General features: G+C 49.6%; 1 protein-coding gene across 1 annotated transcript; it reads right to left on the reverse strand.

The window, feature by feature from the left end:
• Positions 1-13454: 13454 nt before the first annotated feature.
• Positions 13455-14712, reverse strand: LOC128942814 (olfactory receptor 14J1-like; the record flags this gene model as incomplete). Its single annotated transcript, XM_054285467.1, has 2 exons — positions 13455-13520; positions 14251-14712. Coding segments are annotated over 2 exons (528 nt in total), but the record flags the coding sequence as incomplete, so codon positions are not given.
• Positions 14713-19140: the final 4428 nt, after the last annotated feature.

Genomic DNA, 19140 nt, shown 5'->3' on the forward strand with positions numbered 1-19140 from the left:
TGGCAGAGACTGCCCAGCAGGGAGGCCATGGGGCACAGAGCCCCAAGGCTGCTGTGGGCACCACGGCACAGGGGCCGTTCCCAGCTTCAACGCTTCTGGCCTGGGCTGGGCCTGCACAGGGGCTGGGCCACTGTGGCTGGGCCAGCACAGGGCCACAAAGGGGCCACGCAGCCGCTGCTGGGGCTGACAGCAAGGCCAGGCACACACAAGCAATTGCTGAGCATGGCCTGTGCTGGCCAGGCCTGACTGTGCCAAAGGCAGAGCTCAGCTGCCCTGGGGGCTGCAGGAACAGTCCAGAGCCCAAAGAGTCTCCATGGCTTTGCTGGAGACCAAGGCTGCAGGAGGGAAATGCAGGGCTGCTGCGGGAGGGGAGGGCATTGATTTCCAGCACACATCTCAGCTCTCTGATGGTCCCGGCACCATGCTGGGCCCTGTTTCAGACTGGAGCAGAGCAGATGTTCATGGGACAGGAGCCCTGCGAGGCTGTCAGGGACCTGCAGCTTGCAAGGTGTTCTGCTCTCCCTCAGGTGCTCTCAGAGTGATCCAATCGAAGCTGGGCACCTCAGGGCACAAGTGGCACTGCCTGTTCATGGGCGCACAACTGATGTCTGCCGGCAAAGGAGCTCAGGTTTTAATATCTGTTAGTTCCATAATATACAAGCAAATATTGATTATCTGTGCAATTTGAGTACTCTTAAGGAATGGCAACCTTTTCCCACCAGAAACGGGGATTTCCTGGAAGCGTACTGATGGCAGCAGAAGAAATACTGATCTTCCCATCTACTTGTGTCACCAATAATCAGTCTATTATTTAATCCCTCTATTTTCCATCAAGTGCTTCCATCTCTCTTGGTTAAATGGCCATGTCTAAGGACATCTCTTCACCAGACCAGCTGGATATTTCTTCTTCCCATTGGTCCCAGATTTCCTTCACCAGATGCTCTGTGGTCATTCAAGTGCCTCATAACTGACTGGTTTCATGCTTTGAGCTTCAGGGAGTTGCCCAAACTTTCTGAAATTTTAATAAATATCACATAAGGTGACATCTTAATTGTCTTTATATCTATCACAGTATTACCTTTTCTTATATCTATGTCTAAAACTGTTCCTGCATAAAAATCTGTTGGGGATGGTGGACATGTCAGATGCTGCTGGGACATTCCAGAGAGCTGAGAGAAGAGCTGTGATGGTTATTAAACTGTTCAAATATTCAATTTGTGTTTGTTGGCACGAAACCTTTCTGTGCCTCTGAGTGGCACCAGTCCCTGAGCCCAAAGGACACAAACCTGCTGAGTTGTGGTTCCCACTGCAGGGGCACTTTGACCTTGACTCTGCACAGGAGAGCTCTTCATCCCCTTTCTCTCTTTTCCTCCTTCTGGGCATGGAGGGAGCTCCTGACTTCAGCCTGTGACTCGTGTGTGCAAAGAGCAAATCTGGGCAGAATTGGGGCAGGGAGGGTTTGGGGGGACCTTGGGATCTGTGCTGGGCACAGAAGGTGCTTTCCATTGTTCTGAGGCTTTCTGCTGTGCAAAGTGGATTTAATATCCAGCAGATGAATGACTTTTGCATTTGATAGAGCCGTGCCTTCCCCTGGCTTTTTTGGCTGACAATAAATGAAGATCCCTCTGTGGCTCAGGCAGCTCCTTCTCCAAGGAAAGCAGGTGGGAGTTGGAGCCAAGGAGCTGTAAGCTGCAGGTGCAGCCTGGGCTGGAGGGAGCTCAGATTTGCACAAGGCTGCTCTGAGTGCCAGGGCTTGGATGGGGGAAATGGTGGGGTGAGGGTAGGGACAGAGTCTGATTGATTGTCAGCCATGAAGGGACTTGGTTTTCATCTCTATTCAAAGTGCATGAGGAGGTGAGGAGGTACTTGGATTCAATGTCAATTGGAGATCACAAGTATTGATTTATGAACAGGAAAAAAAACCTAAGCAGGACCTAAAAAAAGTTTTCTCATTATCTTTGTAAATAGAATATATTCCATTTGAACACACTACTGAAATGGGTCAAATTAACCACAGATGATTTGAAAACTGAAATCAAATTATTCCCAGAGGCTTGGCTTGTTAAGGTGTTCTGAATGTCATTGAGCCCTGGGCCACTGAATTCTTGAACTGAAGAGCTGAAGGCTGAACAAGTGATTTGGAAAATTAAATCAAATTATTCCCAGAGGCTTTGGTTGTTAAGGTGTTCTGAATGTTAATGAGTCCTGGGACACTGAATTCCTGCACTGAAAAGCTGAAGGCTGAACAAGCCTCTGGAGCAGTGAAATTCAGCAGCAGCCTCCAAGTTGCTGAGGATGTCAGCAGCCCCCACTGAGGCCATCCCTGCCCAGAGACCGTGGGGGAATGGGCAGACAAGGAGAGTGTCCCTGGGGCTGGGGCAGCACAACTCAGAGGCAGCAGCAGCTCCAGCTGGGAAATGGAGTGTGGAATGTGGCTGGGAAAGCCCTGCCTGGGCTGTGCCAAGCAGGAGAGACAGGCCCTGACCCCCATCCACTAAACAACTCTCTCAAGGCGCAATTTAAAATTAATTACAATTCTTTGTGTACTCTGAGTAGGACTCACTGGAGAAATACCAACAAAAGATTCTTAGGAGCTCAAAAAAACAAAAGAGACTTTTACTAGAAACTTTGGAAAATCAGAGAAACTTTGGCAAAAAGTTAATTATGACATTCAATCAACACAAAACACTTCTCAAAGCATTAACTTGGCCCCTTCACCTTCAAACTCTAAGCGTGTTCAATTTTAAGTTACTCAAAATTGGCAAGAAGAGGGAATTAGAAGAAGGAAAAGTAAACACAGAAAGAGAGAAAGTAATAAAAGAAAATACAGAGGAGCACACACACAGCTACCAACTCCTGGATTCCAGCAGTGTTCAAATGGAAATTCCAAGAGGAGGTAGGGTCAAGATGTGTGCTTGCCTTGTGGTCAGCCTCAAATTCCCCTTGGTCTTCCTGGGCCCTTCCCCCAGGTGGGACTTGGGCTCATTTGGTCCCTCAGGAGCTAGGCTGCGGGCTGCAGAGGTGGCTGTGGAGCATTGCCTGTGCTGTGCCAGGGACTGGCAGCCACTGCTGGCCTGGGACAGAGGCGCAGCTTTGCTCAGCACCAGAGACACCTTTCCCTTGCTTGTCCCCATCTGTCATCCCTGCCACCAGTGTTCTGCTGTACCTGGAACCTGGGGACACTTTCCCAGGCCTGTTCCTCAGATGGATCTATTTAAAGTATGAGAAACTTAAGTTTCACTCCCTTTTGACTCCCTGAGAATTTTTTGGCACACTCTGTGGGACTGAGTCTGATGCAAAGAGCACCAAAGCCCCAGAGGGTCATTAAAGTCCTTGTGCTGTGTCTGTGCTGCTGAGCTGGGCCGGGCTCCTGGCCCAGAGGCAGCTCCTGGCAATGGCAGCGCTGCAGAGAGACAGCTCTGGCCAGGAGCAGCTCCTGTGCACAGCCCAGCAGGGCTGGGGCACTGCCAGGGCCCCTCAGGGACACCAGCAGGGTACAGACAGAGCTCACAGGGGCTCAGCACTGGCAGGGGCTGTGGCATGTCCCAGAGGGGTCTGGGTCACAGCAGCTCCTCTGGATCTGTGTCATAGAGGCACAGAGCAGCTGTGATGTCAGCAAGGGGCTGTGTGACAGGCCAGAGTGGGCTGTGTGAGGTCACAGATTGGGCTATGACATCACAGAGTTTGTTGTGTGAGGTCATTGAGCAGCTATGTCATCATAGAGGGAACTGTGTGACAGCACAGAGTAGGGTGTGAAATCATGGAATGCCTGTATGACATCACAGAGGGGTCTGTGAGGTCAGAGTGTGTGCTGTGACATTACAGAGTGGCAGTATCACATCACAGACAGGGTTTGTGACATCACTGAGGGGATTGTGACAGCACAGAGCTGCCTGTGATGTCATAGAATAGGGTATGAGGCCATAGAGAAAATTCTGCCATCATAGAGTGTGGAACTGGGGCATGAGAGATTGGGTTGTGACATCACTGGGTGACTGAGTAACATCATAGAGCAGGTGGTGAAATCACAGTAGAGATTGCGAAATCATAAGGTGACTTTGTGACATCACAGAGACTTCTGTGAAATCACAGAGCAGCTGTATCACATCAGAGAGTGGCATCTCAGAGTTGGCTCTGTGACATCACAGGGGCTGTGTGACATCACAGGGTCTGTGTGAGGTCACTGGGGAGGTCACTCTGCCCCAGCCCCCCTCACAGTTTCCCCCAGAGCAGTCCAACACTGCTCGTGCACAGCGGGGTCCCCTGTCCCCCCAGGTCCCCCTGCCCCCGGCCCCGCAGCCTCCCCCAGAGGATGTTCCACGAGATCGACCCCAGAGCCTGACATGGGGACAGGGGGCCGGGGCCCTGGGGGTGGCACAGGGGGACAGGGACCCCCCGGCAGCGTCCCCGTGTCTCGCAGGGCCAGAGCCTGGGCCAGGGCTCCTTCACCCTGTTACAAACGAGACCTTGAGGGCGCTGAAAAAATCCCCAGCAAGGGATCAGCAAAAACCAGTTTTAATATTAAGGGACAGCAGCACAAAGTTCCTTGGCAAGAGTCACTCTGCTCCTGACTGGACACTTCAGGCACACCAGGGAAACAAAGCAACAACAAAGGCAAACAGAATCCAGGCAATCAAACCAGAAATTAACCCAGAACTGTCCCTGTGTGTGTGTGTGTGTGTGTGTGTGACACAAGGACAGTGAGGGCAAGGATCAAAGGAATACGGCCTAAAAGCTTAACAGAGCTCAAACTTAACAGGACTTAACTGATACCTTAACCTTAACTGATACTTTCAACTTGACAATTTAGCAAAAGAGCAGAGCATAACAGCATTTAACCTAACTTAAACCTATGACTTTGCAATTTAAGAGAGGAATAACACTTTACAATACTTAACTTATATTAAAGGTAACAGCTCAGCAACTAAGAACAACTCTTAGCAGCATTTATCTTCACGTAGACCGTGTGATATAACTTACCTAAAAGCCTGACTGACTCAGCTATCCAAGGCACTCCAACCCCTCAGAGAGCAGCATTTCTGCCACATTTCCCCAGCACAGGCACTCGTGTGTGCTCACAGACACCAAGAGTCAGTGCAAGGCACCTGTGAGCAATTCCCCTGAGGGCAGGAAATGCTCCCTGTGGATCCTTTGCCATCTCCCCAGCAGGTGAAGGGTTGAGCCTGGAGGAGTGGGAGGATCAGCCCAGGCTCTGTCGTTGTTCAGGATCCCCAAGTGCAGCAAATGGGAGAGTTCCTGGCTGGGAGAGGCCCCACTCAGAGGGAGTCGCTGGCTCAGGAGAGCTCCAAGGGCTCCTTTTGGAGCGCTGTGTGCAGGGCCCCAAGAGAGGGGCTTCAGTCCCAGCAATGGTTCATCCTGGCCACACTTGGCATCAACAGCTTTCTTTGGCAGTGTGAGAACAGGTATGTTGTGCCACTGAGGGAACAAAAACAGTTCCCAGAGCTGCTCCTACAGAAGCCAGGAGCTGGTTGGGCAGCAGCAGTGCCTGGAGCAGACAGTGTTTGTGATGAGCTGCAGAGGACTGTGGAGACCATTGTGACAATTTGGGGTGTCAGGGAACCAAGGGACCATTGTGACACTGTGAGACCCCATGGAGCCAAACATCCATTGTGACATTGCAAGGCCTCATGGAACCATGGACAGACTATTAAGATACATCACAGCCTCATGGAACCAAGGGGCCATTGTGACACAGGGGCACCATTGAATCATGGAGACCGTTGTGATACTATGAGGCCCCACGGAACAAGCAAAGCATTGTGACACTGTGAGGCCTCATGGAACCAGTGAGACCATTGTGACCCTGGAGGTCCCCACAGAACCAAGAGGACCATTGTGATACTGTGGGGCCTTGTGAAACCAAGAGGCCTTTGTGACACTGCAGGGCTGCATGGAACCAAAGCTCCAGGGCGACACAGAGGGGCCTCCTGTCATCAATGGTCCATTGTGACACTGTGGAGCCAAAGGAGATCATTATGACACTGCAAACCTCCAGAGTCCAAAGGTCCATTGTGACATTCCAGACCTCATGTAACAGAGGAGCTGCATGACATTGTGGGGCCTGGGGCACAACAGAGACCATTGTGACACTGCAAGGCCTCATGGAACCAAGGTGTCATTGTGACACTATAGGGCACCATAAAACTAAGGGAACGTAGAACAGGTCTGGCTGGTTTGACCTCCTCGGCCCCCTCACTGGTCCACCTGACCATGGCATGTTGAGGGTCTCTTCTCATCTGCTGCTGAAACACTGGGGCTATGTGATTTCCTTGCTATGGAAAAGATCTGTCCTTCTCCTCCAGGCACCCATGGCCAGAATTGGGATTTCACCTCCAACATTGCCTTTTGTGAGAGACTGGAGGAGACTGTTGGCTCAAAACATTTCATGTGTGGGGGATGAAAAGGCAGGTCCAGCCTTGCCCTGCCCTGTAGCCCCAATTCCCCCAGAGCCTCCATCCCAGCCCAGCAGTGTCTGCCAGTCCCTGGCACAGCACAGGCAATGCTCCACAGCCACCTCTGCAGCCCCAGCCCAGCTCCTGAGGGACCAAATGAGCCCAAGTCCCACCTGGGGGAAGGGCGCAGGGAGACCAAGGGGTACTGAAGGCTTACCACAAGGCAAGCACACATCTTGATCCTACCTCCTCTTGGAATTTCCATCTGAATACTGCTGGAATGCAGGAATTGGTAGCTGTGTGTGCTTCTCTGTATCTTTTTTGTCTTTCTTGCTTTCGATGTCTTTTTCTTCTGTTTCTGTGCTCCTGCAAATTTTGATTAACTTAAAATTGAACAGACTTAGAGTTTGTGAGGTTGAATGGGCCAAGTCAACACTTTTAGAAGTGTTTTTTGTTGACTGAATGTCTTTCATTGTTTGACATGAGAAGAATTTTAAAAAGTAATACAAAACTTTTTGTGTAACTGACAATCTGTTAAACCACTAAGACACTGAACATGCCTCTGTGAAACACAAATGTTAAAGATGAAAAAGCCCTGGAACCTCCTCTTTCTTTTCCAGTCAACAAAGAAGCAGAGAGCCCCAGCCTCCATTTCAACCAAACCAAACAAAATTCACCTTTGGATTACACATGCGCATCAAGCCAGTACAATGTAAGCCAAGATTAACATATCACTGCATCTACATATCAAGGCGATAAATCCCTTATAATTAGCATTTTCTGGGACCCAACCAGATTTTGCTTCCTTTCTGCTCATTTTTAACAATTGTATCTTCAGCTTCTTTCCTCCTGTCCTTGTGAACATCTGCCGGGAGGGGGGGATGGTGGGGCCTCCCCTCTCCCCCTCTTCTTTGGCATTACTACTTTTAACTGTTTTATTATTCCCAGATATTAATTACTGTATCAATATTGATTACTGTTTCAATTTTTATCAGCACGAATCATACCTATTTATCACAAAAATTACAAAGTCCCCCAGACCCCAGTTATCCATGACAAAATTAATAACCACAAAAACGCTATTTTTTCCTCTTGTTAAAGAATCTCCATATTCTCTCCCAAAGTAAACTAAAACAAGACTATTTTAAAAATAGTAAATAACTAGAAATTTTAGATTTCATTTCTTTACATTGCCAGTAAAAATAACTTTGTAAAAAACAGGTGTTCTAAAGAGTTTATTTTAATTCTTACTACCTTTTTCCTTTTAGTTACTTTTAATAAAATTTTCTTTCTACCCTTTAAATATTTTAAGCCTACTGTACCTTTCTCGCACTCCTATCTCACAACAAAATAAATACATAAATAATTAATTGACAATAAAACCCACCACACTCATCAATATGTTAATTAAGAAATCTCAAGATCAGAAAAATCTTGAATTAACAAACCAAAACCACTACAGTGTCATACTAAATCTTTTGCCAAAGTTTCTCTGATTTTCTAAAGTTCCCAGTAAAGGCCGTTTTGTTGTTTTGAGCTCCTGAGAATCTCTTGCTGGTATTTCTCCAGTGAGTCGAACTCAAGAGTACACAAAGAATTGTAACTCCTTTTAAATGTCTCCTTGGGAGAGTTGTTTGGGGGATGGGAGTCAAGGCTTTTGTGTCCTGCTTGGCACAGCCCAGGCAGGGCTTTCCCAGCCACATTCCACACTCCATTTCCCAGCTGGAGCCGCTGGTGCCTCTGAGTTGTGCTGCCCCAGCCCCAGGGACACTCTCCTTGTCTGCCATTCCCCCAGGGTCTCCGGGCAGGGATGGCCTCAGTGGAGGCTGCTGACATCCTCAGCACCTTGGAGGCTGCTGCTGAATTTTCCTGCTCCAGAGGCTTGTTCAGCCTTCAGCTCTTCAGTGCAGGAATTCAGTGTCCCAGGACTCATTAACACTCAGAACATCTAACAAGCCAAGCCTATGGAATAATTTTATTTCAGTTTCCAAATAATTTGTAGTTACGTAGATCTCAGTAGTGTATTTAAAGTGAACACATGATATTTAAAAAGACAATATGAAAAGATTTCTTAGGTCCTGTTTAGTTTTTTTTCCTCTTAATTTATTGATATATGCAGTCTCCAACTGACACTGAATCCAAATACCTCCTCATGCAGTTGGAATAGATATGAAAATCAAGACCCTTAATGGCTGACAATCAATCAGATGCTGTCCCTACCCGACGCCACCATTTCCCCCATCCAAGCCCTGGCACTCAGAGCAGCCTTGTGCAAATCTGAGCTCCCTCCAGCCCAGGCTGCACCTGCAGCTTACAGCTCCTTGGCTCCAACTCCCACCTGCTTTCCTTGGAGAAGGAGCTGCCCGAGACACAGAGGGATGTTCATTTCTTGTCAGCCAACAAAGCCAAGGGAAGGCACAGCTCCATCAAATGCATAAGTCATTCTTCTCGCTGGCCTTGCCCTGCCCCTGATCCCCACAGACTGTCCTGTTTCCTGCATCCCTGCATTGCCAGGGACTTTCTGGGATAAGGGACCTCTGCTCTGGGTGTGGAGGGAGGTCCAAGTGCCACCACTGGAGTGGGAACCACAACTCATCAGGTTTGTGTCCTTTGGGGGTCAGGAACTGGTGAGACTCAGGGGCACAGAAACTTTCTCTTCGTGGCCAACAGACCACAGTGGAACAGGACACAATTTAATGACAATCGCACTCTTCCCTGACCCATGTGCTATGTCCCAGCAGCATCTGGTGAGTCCACCATCCACAAGTGATTTCCATACTAAAATTAATTTCAGACAAACATGGTTCTATGATAGATATAAACACAATTAAGTTCTTGCATCAGGATGCTCGCCCTGGAGTGGGGGAAAAACAGTGGGGGAGAAGGGAGGTTAGGCTGCTTTTGGTGTTGAGGAAATGCTGAAAGCAGCCTGACTCATTTCATCTCCTCATGCCCTGGTTGATCTCCCCTCTTTCCCCTTCCACCCATTGGCTCTTGTCTCCCACCAGGCCTCCCTGTGAAGAGCCTGGCTCTGTGTTCTCCATCCTCTCCTTGCTGGCACTGCCAGGCTGGGATGAGGAGCCCCTCGGCCTTCCCTGCTCCGGGCTGGACCAGCCCAGCTCCCTCCGCCTCTGCTCACAGCCCAGGGGCTCCAGCCCCACCTTGGAGGCCCTTCCCAGACCCTGCTCCAGCTGCCAGACATCTTTTCTGCCCTGGGCAACCCAAACCAGGCCTCAGTGACCTGGATAATCCCCATCCTTGATGTCCTGGTCACACAGCCCTGGCCCCTTGTCCCCTGTCAGGCTCTGGGGTGGATCTTGTGGAACATCCTTTGGTGGAGGCTGTGGCTCCAGGTGGGCCGGGGGGATCCCGAGGGACAGGGACCCTGCTGGGCATGAACAGCATTGGACTTGTTTGGAGAAACTGTGAGGGGGAGCTGGGGCGGAGTGACCAACCCAGAGACCTGACAACCCTGCTGGGATGTCACACAGCCCCTCTGGGATGTCACAGCCTGCTCTGTGATGTCATAGTCTGCTCTAAGATGTCAGACGTCTGCCCTGCAATGTCACAGCCAGCTCTGTGATTTCACAGAGGCACTCTATGATGTCATAGCCCACTCTGTGACCTCATGTTACCAGATGATAAATTGTCTCCACCAGCTGAGCTGACACCTGGAGCTTGTTCTCCAAAATTCTAGGCCTATGGAAACCACACAATGCCCATTGTGTGAGAAGGGAACTGGAAGTTCACCAGCCTCAGTGTCCTGCCAGCTCAGCCAGGCCCACTGGAACATTGGCGTCCATGAGAACCAGGGACCACCAGAGAGACCCCCAGGACAGAAGAATGCATGAGTAAAGTGGACGGGAAATATGTTAATGATTTTGGGGAAATGGTTATCATATGTATTTTTAGTCCAGGACAATCAATGAATGTGTATGCAAAATACAGAGTATAAACAGAAACTTTCCTGTACTCAGCATGCATGGCTTTGGGAGGAGCTATCCCCTGTGCATCCAGCTGAATTAAGAATGCTGCTTCTTAATGCTACATTGGGGTTAAGGAGTTTTCTGTTTTACAGAATTTTTGGTAACACTCTCACTGCCAACGAAAGCTCTGTCTGCTGCTGTTCACAAACAGAGAAGGGCTGGTGGCAGATGTGGGGCTTGGAGGCTGCCTGAGGCACAGTGACCATGAAATAATCAAGTTTTCAATGTACTGGGAAAGAAGGAGGGGCAGCAACAAAACTTCTACACTGGAATTAGGAAGGGCAGACTTTGGCCTATTTAGGATGCAGATTTGGGGAGTATCAAATCAGGTCCTGATTGTTTTAAGGGAAACAGCCTTAAAAAAAAAAGGGTCCAGGAAGGATGGACACATTTCAAGAAAGTAATCCTAAGGGGGAAAGAGCAGCCTGTCCAGTATGGCAAAAGATGAGCTAGTGAGGAGAATGACTGGCCTGGCTGCCCATGGAGCTTTTGTGGGAACTCAGGGGAAAAGAGACTGCATAAATTTTGGACAGAAGGCCAAGCAAGTTAGGAAGTGTTTAAGGATGTTTTTTGGTTATGCAGAAAGAAAAGTAGAGAGGTGAAAGATCACTTAGAGATTAACCTGGCCACTTCTGCAAAAAAAATAGAAAATGTTTCTATAAAACAAGATAATAGCAAAACATGGGATAAGGAGAACCTCTCCTCTTTATTGGATGCAGTAGGAATATAGTAACTAGAGATAAAGAAAAGGCGGAGATACTTAACACCTTGTTTGTCTCTATTTTCAATATTAGGACAGGTTTTCCTCAGCACAAGTGTTCTCCTGAGCTGGTAGATGGGCACAGGGAGCAGAACAGCCCCCCTGTAATCCAGAAGGAAGCAGCTGGTGACCTGCTGAGAAACTCAGATGCTCACAAGTGTATGGGATCAGATGGGATCCATCCCAGGGGGATGAGGGAGCTGGTGGATGAGCTCCCCAAGCGGCTCTCCATCATTTGCCATCAGTCCTGGCTCACAAGGGAGGTCCCAGAGGACTGGAGGTGCCAGTGTGAGCCCATCCCCAAGAAGGGCTGGAAGGAGGATCTGGGGAACTCCAGGCCTGTCAGCCTGAGCTGGGTGCCCAGCAAGGTTATGGAACAGATCACCTTGAGTGCCATCAGAGGGCACCCACAGAATGGCCGATGGATCAGAGCCAGCCCATGAGGATTTAGAGGTGGCAGGTCCTGCCTGACCAACCTGGTCTCCTTTTATGACCTGGTGACTCACCTGTGGATGCAGGACAGTCTGGGGATATTGTGTTCCTGGACTTCAAAGCCTTTAAAACCATGAGCCACAGAATTCCCTGGAAAAGCTGCAGCCCACGGCTTGGGCAGGTTCCCTCCTCGCTGGGAGATTTAAGAGCTGGCTGGAGGCTGGGCCCAGAGAATGGGGGGGATGGTGCCGCATCCAGCTGGTGTCCAGGTACTGGTGGTGTCCCCCAGGGATCTGTGCTGGGCCCAGTCCCGTTTAATATCTTCACTGATGATCTGGCTGAGGGGATCGAGTCCAGCATTCACAAATTGCAGATGTCACCAAGCTGGGTGTGAGTGTGGATCTGCTGGAGGGCAGGACAAGAAGACACAGCCCTAAGCTGCACCAGGGGAGGCTCAGGCTGGACAATAGGAAGAGGTTCTTCACAGAAAGGGTGAGTGGGCATTGGAATGGGCTGGCCAGGGGGAGGAGGCAGAGTCACTGTCCCTCTCCAGTGGCACTTAGTGGCATGGTGTGGGTGACAAGGCCGTATTAGGGCATTGGTTGGACTTGATGATCCCAAAGATCTTTTCCAGCCTATTTGATTCTGTAATTCTGTGATGATTGGGACACTCTGGGGCCATTGTGACACTGCAGGGCCTCGTGGAACTAAGAGGACCATGGTGACGCCGTGCAACCCCACAGAACCAGGGATCCACTGTGGTGCTGTGGGGCCAAATGGAACCAGGGAGTGCACCGTGAAACTCTGGGTCCTCGTGGAACCGCAGAGGCCATTGTGACACTGCATGGCCTTGTGTAGCCAAGGGGTTTCACCATTTTGACACTGCAAAACCAAGGAGACCATTGGGAGACTCCAGGACCCAGTGGAACCATGGGGCCGTTCTGACACTGCAGGGCCTCATGGAACCAAGGGGACATTGTGACACTGCAGGATCCTCTGTAACCAAGGGAACATTGTGACACGATGGGGTCTCAAGGGATATGGAAGAACATTGTGAAACTGTGTGGCCTCATGGAAACAAGGAGTCCATTGTGACGCTGAGGAGACTTGTGGAATCACAGACACCATGGTGACAGTGTGGGACCTCATGTAACCATGGGGCCATTCTGACACCCTGAGGCCCCATGGAACCAAGGGGCCACTGTGAATCTGTGGCACCAATGAGAACATTGTGACACTGTGAAGCTCCATGGAAACAAGTGGCCCATCATCACATTATGGGCCCCCATGGAACCAAGGAGACCATTGTTGCTCTGCATGGTCTCATGGATCCAAGGACACTAGTGTGACAGTGCAGGGCCTGGTGTGACCAAGAGGCCATTGTAACACTGAGGAACCATGGAACCAAGGACATCATTGAAGATGACACCAAGCTGTATGTGAGTGTTGATCTGTGTGAGAATAGGAGGGCTCTGCACAGGGCCCTGGACAGGCTGGATGCAGGGCCCAAACCCAACAAGGTGAGATTTAACAAGTCCAAGTGCCAGGTCTTGCACTTTGGCATCAACAACCCCTTCAGCACTACAGGCTGGGGACAGAATGGCTGGACAGCAGCCAGGCAGAAAGGGACCTGCAGGGACTGATGGACAGCAGGCTGGACATGAGGCAGCAGTGTGCCCAGGTGGGCAAGAAGGCCAATGGCTCCTGGCCTGGATCAGGAATAGTGTGGCCAGCAGGAGCAGGGCTGCTGGGCCAGCACTGATCTGCCCCAGCTCTGCACACAGACATTGCTGTTGCAGCTGCAGAGAAGGCAACAAAAGGGCATCTGTGCAGTAGACTTTGCTGGGACATCCTTTAGTTCTATTAAAGCCACCAAGAGTGCAGGTCCTCATTGACACAGTAAGTGGCTCCAGGGAAGGCGGAGAAAAACTAAATAAGAAACGGAAAAACAATGGTTTTACTTTATGGACCATATTGAAAAAACTAAAACATAGGGGAAAAAAAGAACAAAGCCAAAAGAACTATCAAAGATTATTTATATTACAAATTATTTATATTACAAATTAATTATATTACTTGGCCTGTCTCTGCTGCAGCCCCGGCACTGCCACCCCCAGGGCTGTGCCCAGCCCTGAGAGCACTCAGGCTCTACAGAAACACCGGGGCCACCAGGGCAGCGGGGCAGGGCCACGGCAGCAGCACTGGAACACCAAGTGCTGCTGCTGCTGGGCACAGCTGCTGGGCCAGCACCGGTCTGCCCCCAGCTCTGCACACAGCCATTGCTGCTGCAGCTCCAGAGAAGGCAACAAAAGGGCATCTCTGCAGAAAAATTTGCTGGGAGATCCTTTAGTTCCTTTAAAGCCACCAAGAGCGCAGCCCCTCATTGACACAGTCTGTGGCCACAGGCAAGGTGGAGAGAAACAAAATGAAAAATGGCACAAGGAATGGTTTTACTTTGTTGACAATATGAAAAAATTAAAACAAAGAAAACAGATCTCCAAAATGAAACCAACAAGAAGTATACAAAATGAGTTTTATTACAAGTGATTTGCAGAAATTGACCAACAGTTTAATGTTTCTGTAACCATCCAGTCATCAGTCCCCACACTTCAGCCTTGAGCTCCTGGTTCCTCAGGCTGTAGATGAGGGGGTTCAGGGCTGGAGGCACTACCAAGTACAAAACTGAAACTGCCAGATCAAGGGATGGGGAGGACATGGAGGGGGGCTTCAGGTGAGCAAATGCTGAAGTGCTGACAAACAGGGAAACAACAGTCAGGTGAGGGAGGCAGGTGGAAAAGGCTTTGTGCCATCCCTGCTCAGAGGGGATCCTCAGCACGGCCCTGAAGATCTGCAGATAGGTGAAAACAATGAACACAAAACAACCAAATACCAAACAGACACTAACTGCAATGAGCCCAAGCTCCCTGAGGTAGGATTTGGAGCAGGAGAGTTTTAGGATCTGTGGGATTTCACAGAAGAACTGACCCAGGGCATTGCCATGGCACAGGGGCAGGGAAAATGTATTGGCTGTGTGCAGCAGTGAATAGAGAAAGGCACTGGCCCAGGCAGCTGCTGCCATGTGGGCACACGCTCTGCTGCCCAGGAGGGTCCCGTAGTGCAGGGGTTTGCAGATGGACACGTAGTGGTTGTAGCACATGACGGTCAGGAGGATATACTCTGTTGTAGCACAGAAAAACAAATAAAAATGTTTGGGTAGCACATCCTTTGTAGGAGATGTTCCTGGTGCTCCAGAGGGAATTGTGCATGGCTTTGGGGACAGTGGTGCAGATGGAGCCCAGGTCGCTGAGGGCCAGGTTGAGCAGGAAGAAGAACATGGGCATGTGCAGGTGGTGGCCGCAGGCTACAGCGCTGATGATGAGGCCGTTGCCCAGGAGGGCAGCTAGGGAGATGCCCAGCAAGAGGCAGAAGTGCAGGAGCTGCAGCTGCCGCGTGTCTGCCAATGCCAGCAGGAGGAAGTGGCTGATGGTGCTGCTGTTGGACATTTCCTGTCTCTGGCCATGGGGACCTGTTCATGGTCTAAGGACAGTGCAGATTTAGAGGAGATAACTGCAACCAAAATCACAGCCATTTCCCATACACCCTCTTCTGTAACACCAGACAGTCTTTTGTCTTCATGAGTTCTTCATAAGCACCCCCAGAACTGTCCTGGTATTCTTGTTTATAAATCCTCAACATTTCTGCTTCCCTCAGAGAGAATAGAGCAAGTTCTTTGAGGTGAAGTGATGAGTGGAGAATGGGAGGAGGTGGTCTGTCATTCTGACCTCTTCAGAATTTTTCTGGGTTTTAAACTTTCTCAAGGGGAGGATGATCACCTTCCCATGCTTCCCCTAAAAAAGTCCCATGCACTGCTGAGAGCGGATGTTACCACAACAGCCCAGCTCCACATTTGTAGCCAAGGATTCACATTGCTCATTTCACCAACCCAGCAGCATTTTCAGTGTCAGAACACATCTGCCTTTCCCCATCATTCTTATAATTCAGAGGTGCTCTAGGACAGGTTTGCATCCTGGATTGGAGCTCCCAGCCTGGACTGAAATCTCAGGGAGACTTCCAAGTGTCCTTATGATGGCTTTGGATGAAGGGAGATGCAGCTCCTTCCCTGGCTGCACTGACAGCATCACCCAGAGCCGGGCACTGGGGACGGTGTCACCCTGAGCCAGCTGTGCCCCCTGCCAGAGCCCCTCAGGGCCAGGCAGCTGCTCCCAGCCCTGTGCTCTGCAGAGGGAACTGGGCCCGGGGCTGCAGAGCTGCCCCACGGCTCTGCTGCAGCTCTGCCTGCACAGGAGGGGCTGCACGCCTTGGAGCCCCGGCCCTGAGGGCAGAGGCTGGGCTGGGGCACAGGAGGGAGGGGGCTTGTTTAGAGGGAGGGGCTGCTCTGGGGGGGCTCCTGTGGACGTCTCTAAACTCTCCCTGCCACAGCATTGCCGGGTTTTGTTTTCTCTCCGTGCCTGATCTTCTCTCTGTATCCTGGAGATTTCCCTCTTGCAGGTGTTTCCCTGTGCCTGATCTCCCTGTGCCAGCACTCATAGACCCCAAATCTCTGTGCACTCTCCTTTAGCCTGACAGAATCCTGCCTGTTTGCAGGGCACTGGCTGGAGGCAGGTTCTGTTTGCAGCTTGGAGAAAGGACAGCTCAGACTGAGCCTGATGGCTCCAGCAAAGGTGATGCTGGTGCTGTCCATGGGCAGAGTGGCGGAAAGCACATTAGGGATCTTCTGTGAACCTATTGATTACTAAAAGTAACAGTTTCAGATCTCTCAGGCACTTTTGAAAAATCTTAATTAAAAATCAACCACTAATATTTATCCCTCCCTCCCTGCCATGCTCCAATAGTTGGAAACTGAATGCCTGGTCTTTGTAAATTTCCTCATTTTTATCAAAGTCATTGTCTTGGTAATATTCTACAACTGATCAGAACACCTCAGCATGTCAGAACTTCATGAGCATTTCACCTCCACTGCACCACAAATACTCAAGAGTTGTACTCACAGAGTCTGTAGGCATTGCAATGTTCCAGCTTTAGGAGATCACTCCAGGAGCTGCAGCTGCATTGTCCTGCAGCCAGAGGTTCCTGTGCCAAGGGCTGGCAGTGATTCTGCACCAGGCACTTCTCAGCACCTTCCCAGCCCTGACTGATTGAAGCTCTCTGTGCCTCTGTGCTGTGCCCAGCATGGCTGCAGGCAGTGCCCCAGCCCTGCTGGGCTGGCAGAAGAGTTGGTCATCAAGAAAAATGTGCTTTTGAAGCTCTTCTTTGCTCTTTAGGAAGGAGCCAAGCCCAGCTCAGCAGCACAGACACAGCACAAGAACATTAATGAGCCTCTGGGGCTTTGTGCTCAGGCCCTGAACATCAGTCCCTGAGAGGCAGCTGAAGAAACCTCTCCAGACTTCCAAGGCAGAATCCAACTCCAAAGTTTCTTGGACTTTTAATGGGTCCCACTGAGGAACACCACTGAGAAAGTGTCCCTAGGCCCCAGGCAGAGCAGAGAACTGCAGGCAGTGATGACAGGTGGGGACAAAGAGAATCCAAGTCTTGGTGCCCTGGGGCACAGCAGGGTCTGTGCCAACAAGGGCTGGGAGGAGACACCTTGTCCTGAGGCAGTGGGGCCTCCTGGCACAGCCCCAGCCAGGCTGGGCACTGTCAGCCCCTTGTCCTGCCCTCAGCATCCTCTCCTAGCCCACATCCCAGTGGCCTCAAGGATCTGCTGGAAGGAGTCGCTGGGGAGCCTTGCTCAGGAATTGTCCTGGGGGCTCCTTAATGTTCTCAGAGTTTTTCAAAGGACTTTGGGTTTTGCTTTTGCCTTGGAGTCTCTGAGACGTTTGTGCAATCATGGCCTCCAATTACCTGCTGTAATTAGTCCCTGGAGAGGCTTTGTCAGTAACAACACTCACTGGGGCTCCTTAATGCTTCAAGGTACTTCAGTTATTTTAAGGTACTTGGTGTTTCCCTTTTGATACAGACTCTGTGAGAAAGACTGTGCAGTCACAGCCTACAATTATCTGCTGTAATTAGTCCCTTGAGAGCCTTTATCAGAAATGACACTCAGTGGGCTCATTAATGCTTCAAGTTACTTCAGTTATTTTAAGGTACTTGGTGTTTCTCTTTTGATACAGACTCTGTGAGAGGTTTCTGCAATCATGGCCCTAATTATCTGCTTTAACAAGTCCCTGGAGAGCTTTGTACTGACATTAAGTGGGGGTCATTAATACTTTGAGATACTGAAGATTTTTAAGGTACTCTGGTTTTTCCTTTCCACACTGAATCTCTGAGAAGTTTTTGTGCCATCCTGGCCTCCAATTCTCTCCTCCAATGAGTCCATGAGGAGCCTGTGTAAGGGATGGACCTCAGTGGGGCGCATCCATGATTCGAGACACTTTGGGGTTTTCTTCTTACTTTGACTCCTGGAAAGGTTTGTGTAATCTCCTCTCAGACCCTGGAGTTCCAGGGCTCAGCTTCAAATGCACCACGGGGCTCATTAGGATCAAGCAAATCCTGACAAACCATGGCTCTGCCTTGATTTCCCTCTCCTCTAATGCAGTTCATCAAAAATATTTCTGTAGTGGATTTAGTTCACCAATTTGAGATTTCTTGGTGAATGCAGCAATTATTGTAGTGGGTTCAGTCTTGGCTAATTACCAGTGCACTCACTAGAATATACTTACTCATTTCGTCCTGTGTGATAAGATTAGGAGAACGGCAAAGCAGGCTCAAAACTTTAAGAGGGCATAAGGAAAAGTTCATTAATAGCAACTAAAAGAAAGTGTAATAAGAACAAAACTTTCAGAGCACTTCTCCTCTCCCTGCAACCTTTTCTTTCTTACTGACAATATAAAGAGACAAACCTAAAATTTTCAGTCAGTTTAACCCAACTAGAATAGTCTTTCTTGTGTTCACTTAAGGAGAGGAATCTCTCTTTCATGCTATAGAGACTTCTCCAGAAGAAACACTTCTCTTGTGGCTCTCAATTTCCATGAATAGCAACTGCCCAGAACAATCTGCAATTGTGACATCCCTCCCAGTTTTTCAAAGCTCTTTTACAGTTGTGTATATGGGCCATGCCAACTTATGGGGTATTAGTTAAAAGATGAGCTGTGTAAGAGCAAAGGTTCTCCTCATCTGTTTCTGAAATCATCTTAATCTCTGAGAACAGAGATCTTTTTCTTCTCCCTGTGAAGGCACAGGATCTCATCACTCTTCCCTTTTTCAATGTTTTAACTTCTCATGGGATCACAGCTACTTCAACATTTGCTTACTTTAGCATGGAGGCCTTTGCTGAACAAGTCAAGTCTCCATAATTTTCAATGTGATAAAGGGAAAAGGAGAGTTTGATGTATCAGTTACATCCTTCTCCATAGCTTTACGAGAGGATTTCAGCCCCAAGATCAAGGCATCTCCCCATCCCTCCAATCTGGGACTCAACTTCCCCTTCACTGACCTTGGTGTCTTCATGTAGCTCCTCTGTGTGCCTGCATTTTGTCCTTTTCTCTCACTCGAGGGAGGATGGAAGCACTGAAAGAGTTCATATCTCACC

Source organism: Melozone crissalis, unplaced genomic scaffold, assembly GCF_028551555.1.
Source record: "Melozone crissalis strain CALT ecotype California unplaced genomic scaffold, PUWL_Pcris_2 ptg000043l_1, whole genome shotgun sequence".
Classification (NCBI taxonomy): Eukaryota; Metazoa; Chordata; class Aves; order Passeriformes; family Passerellidae; genus Melozone; species Melozone crissalis.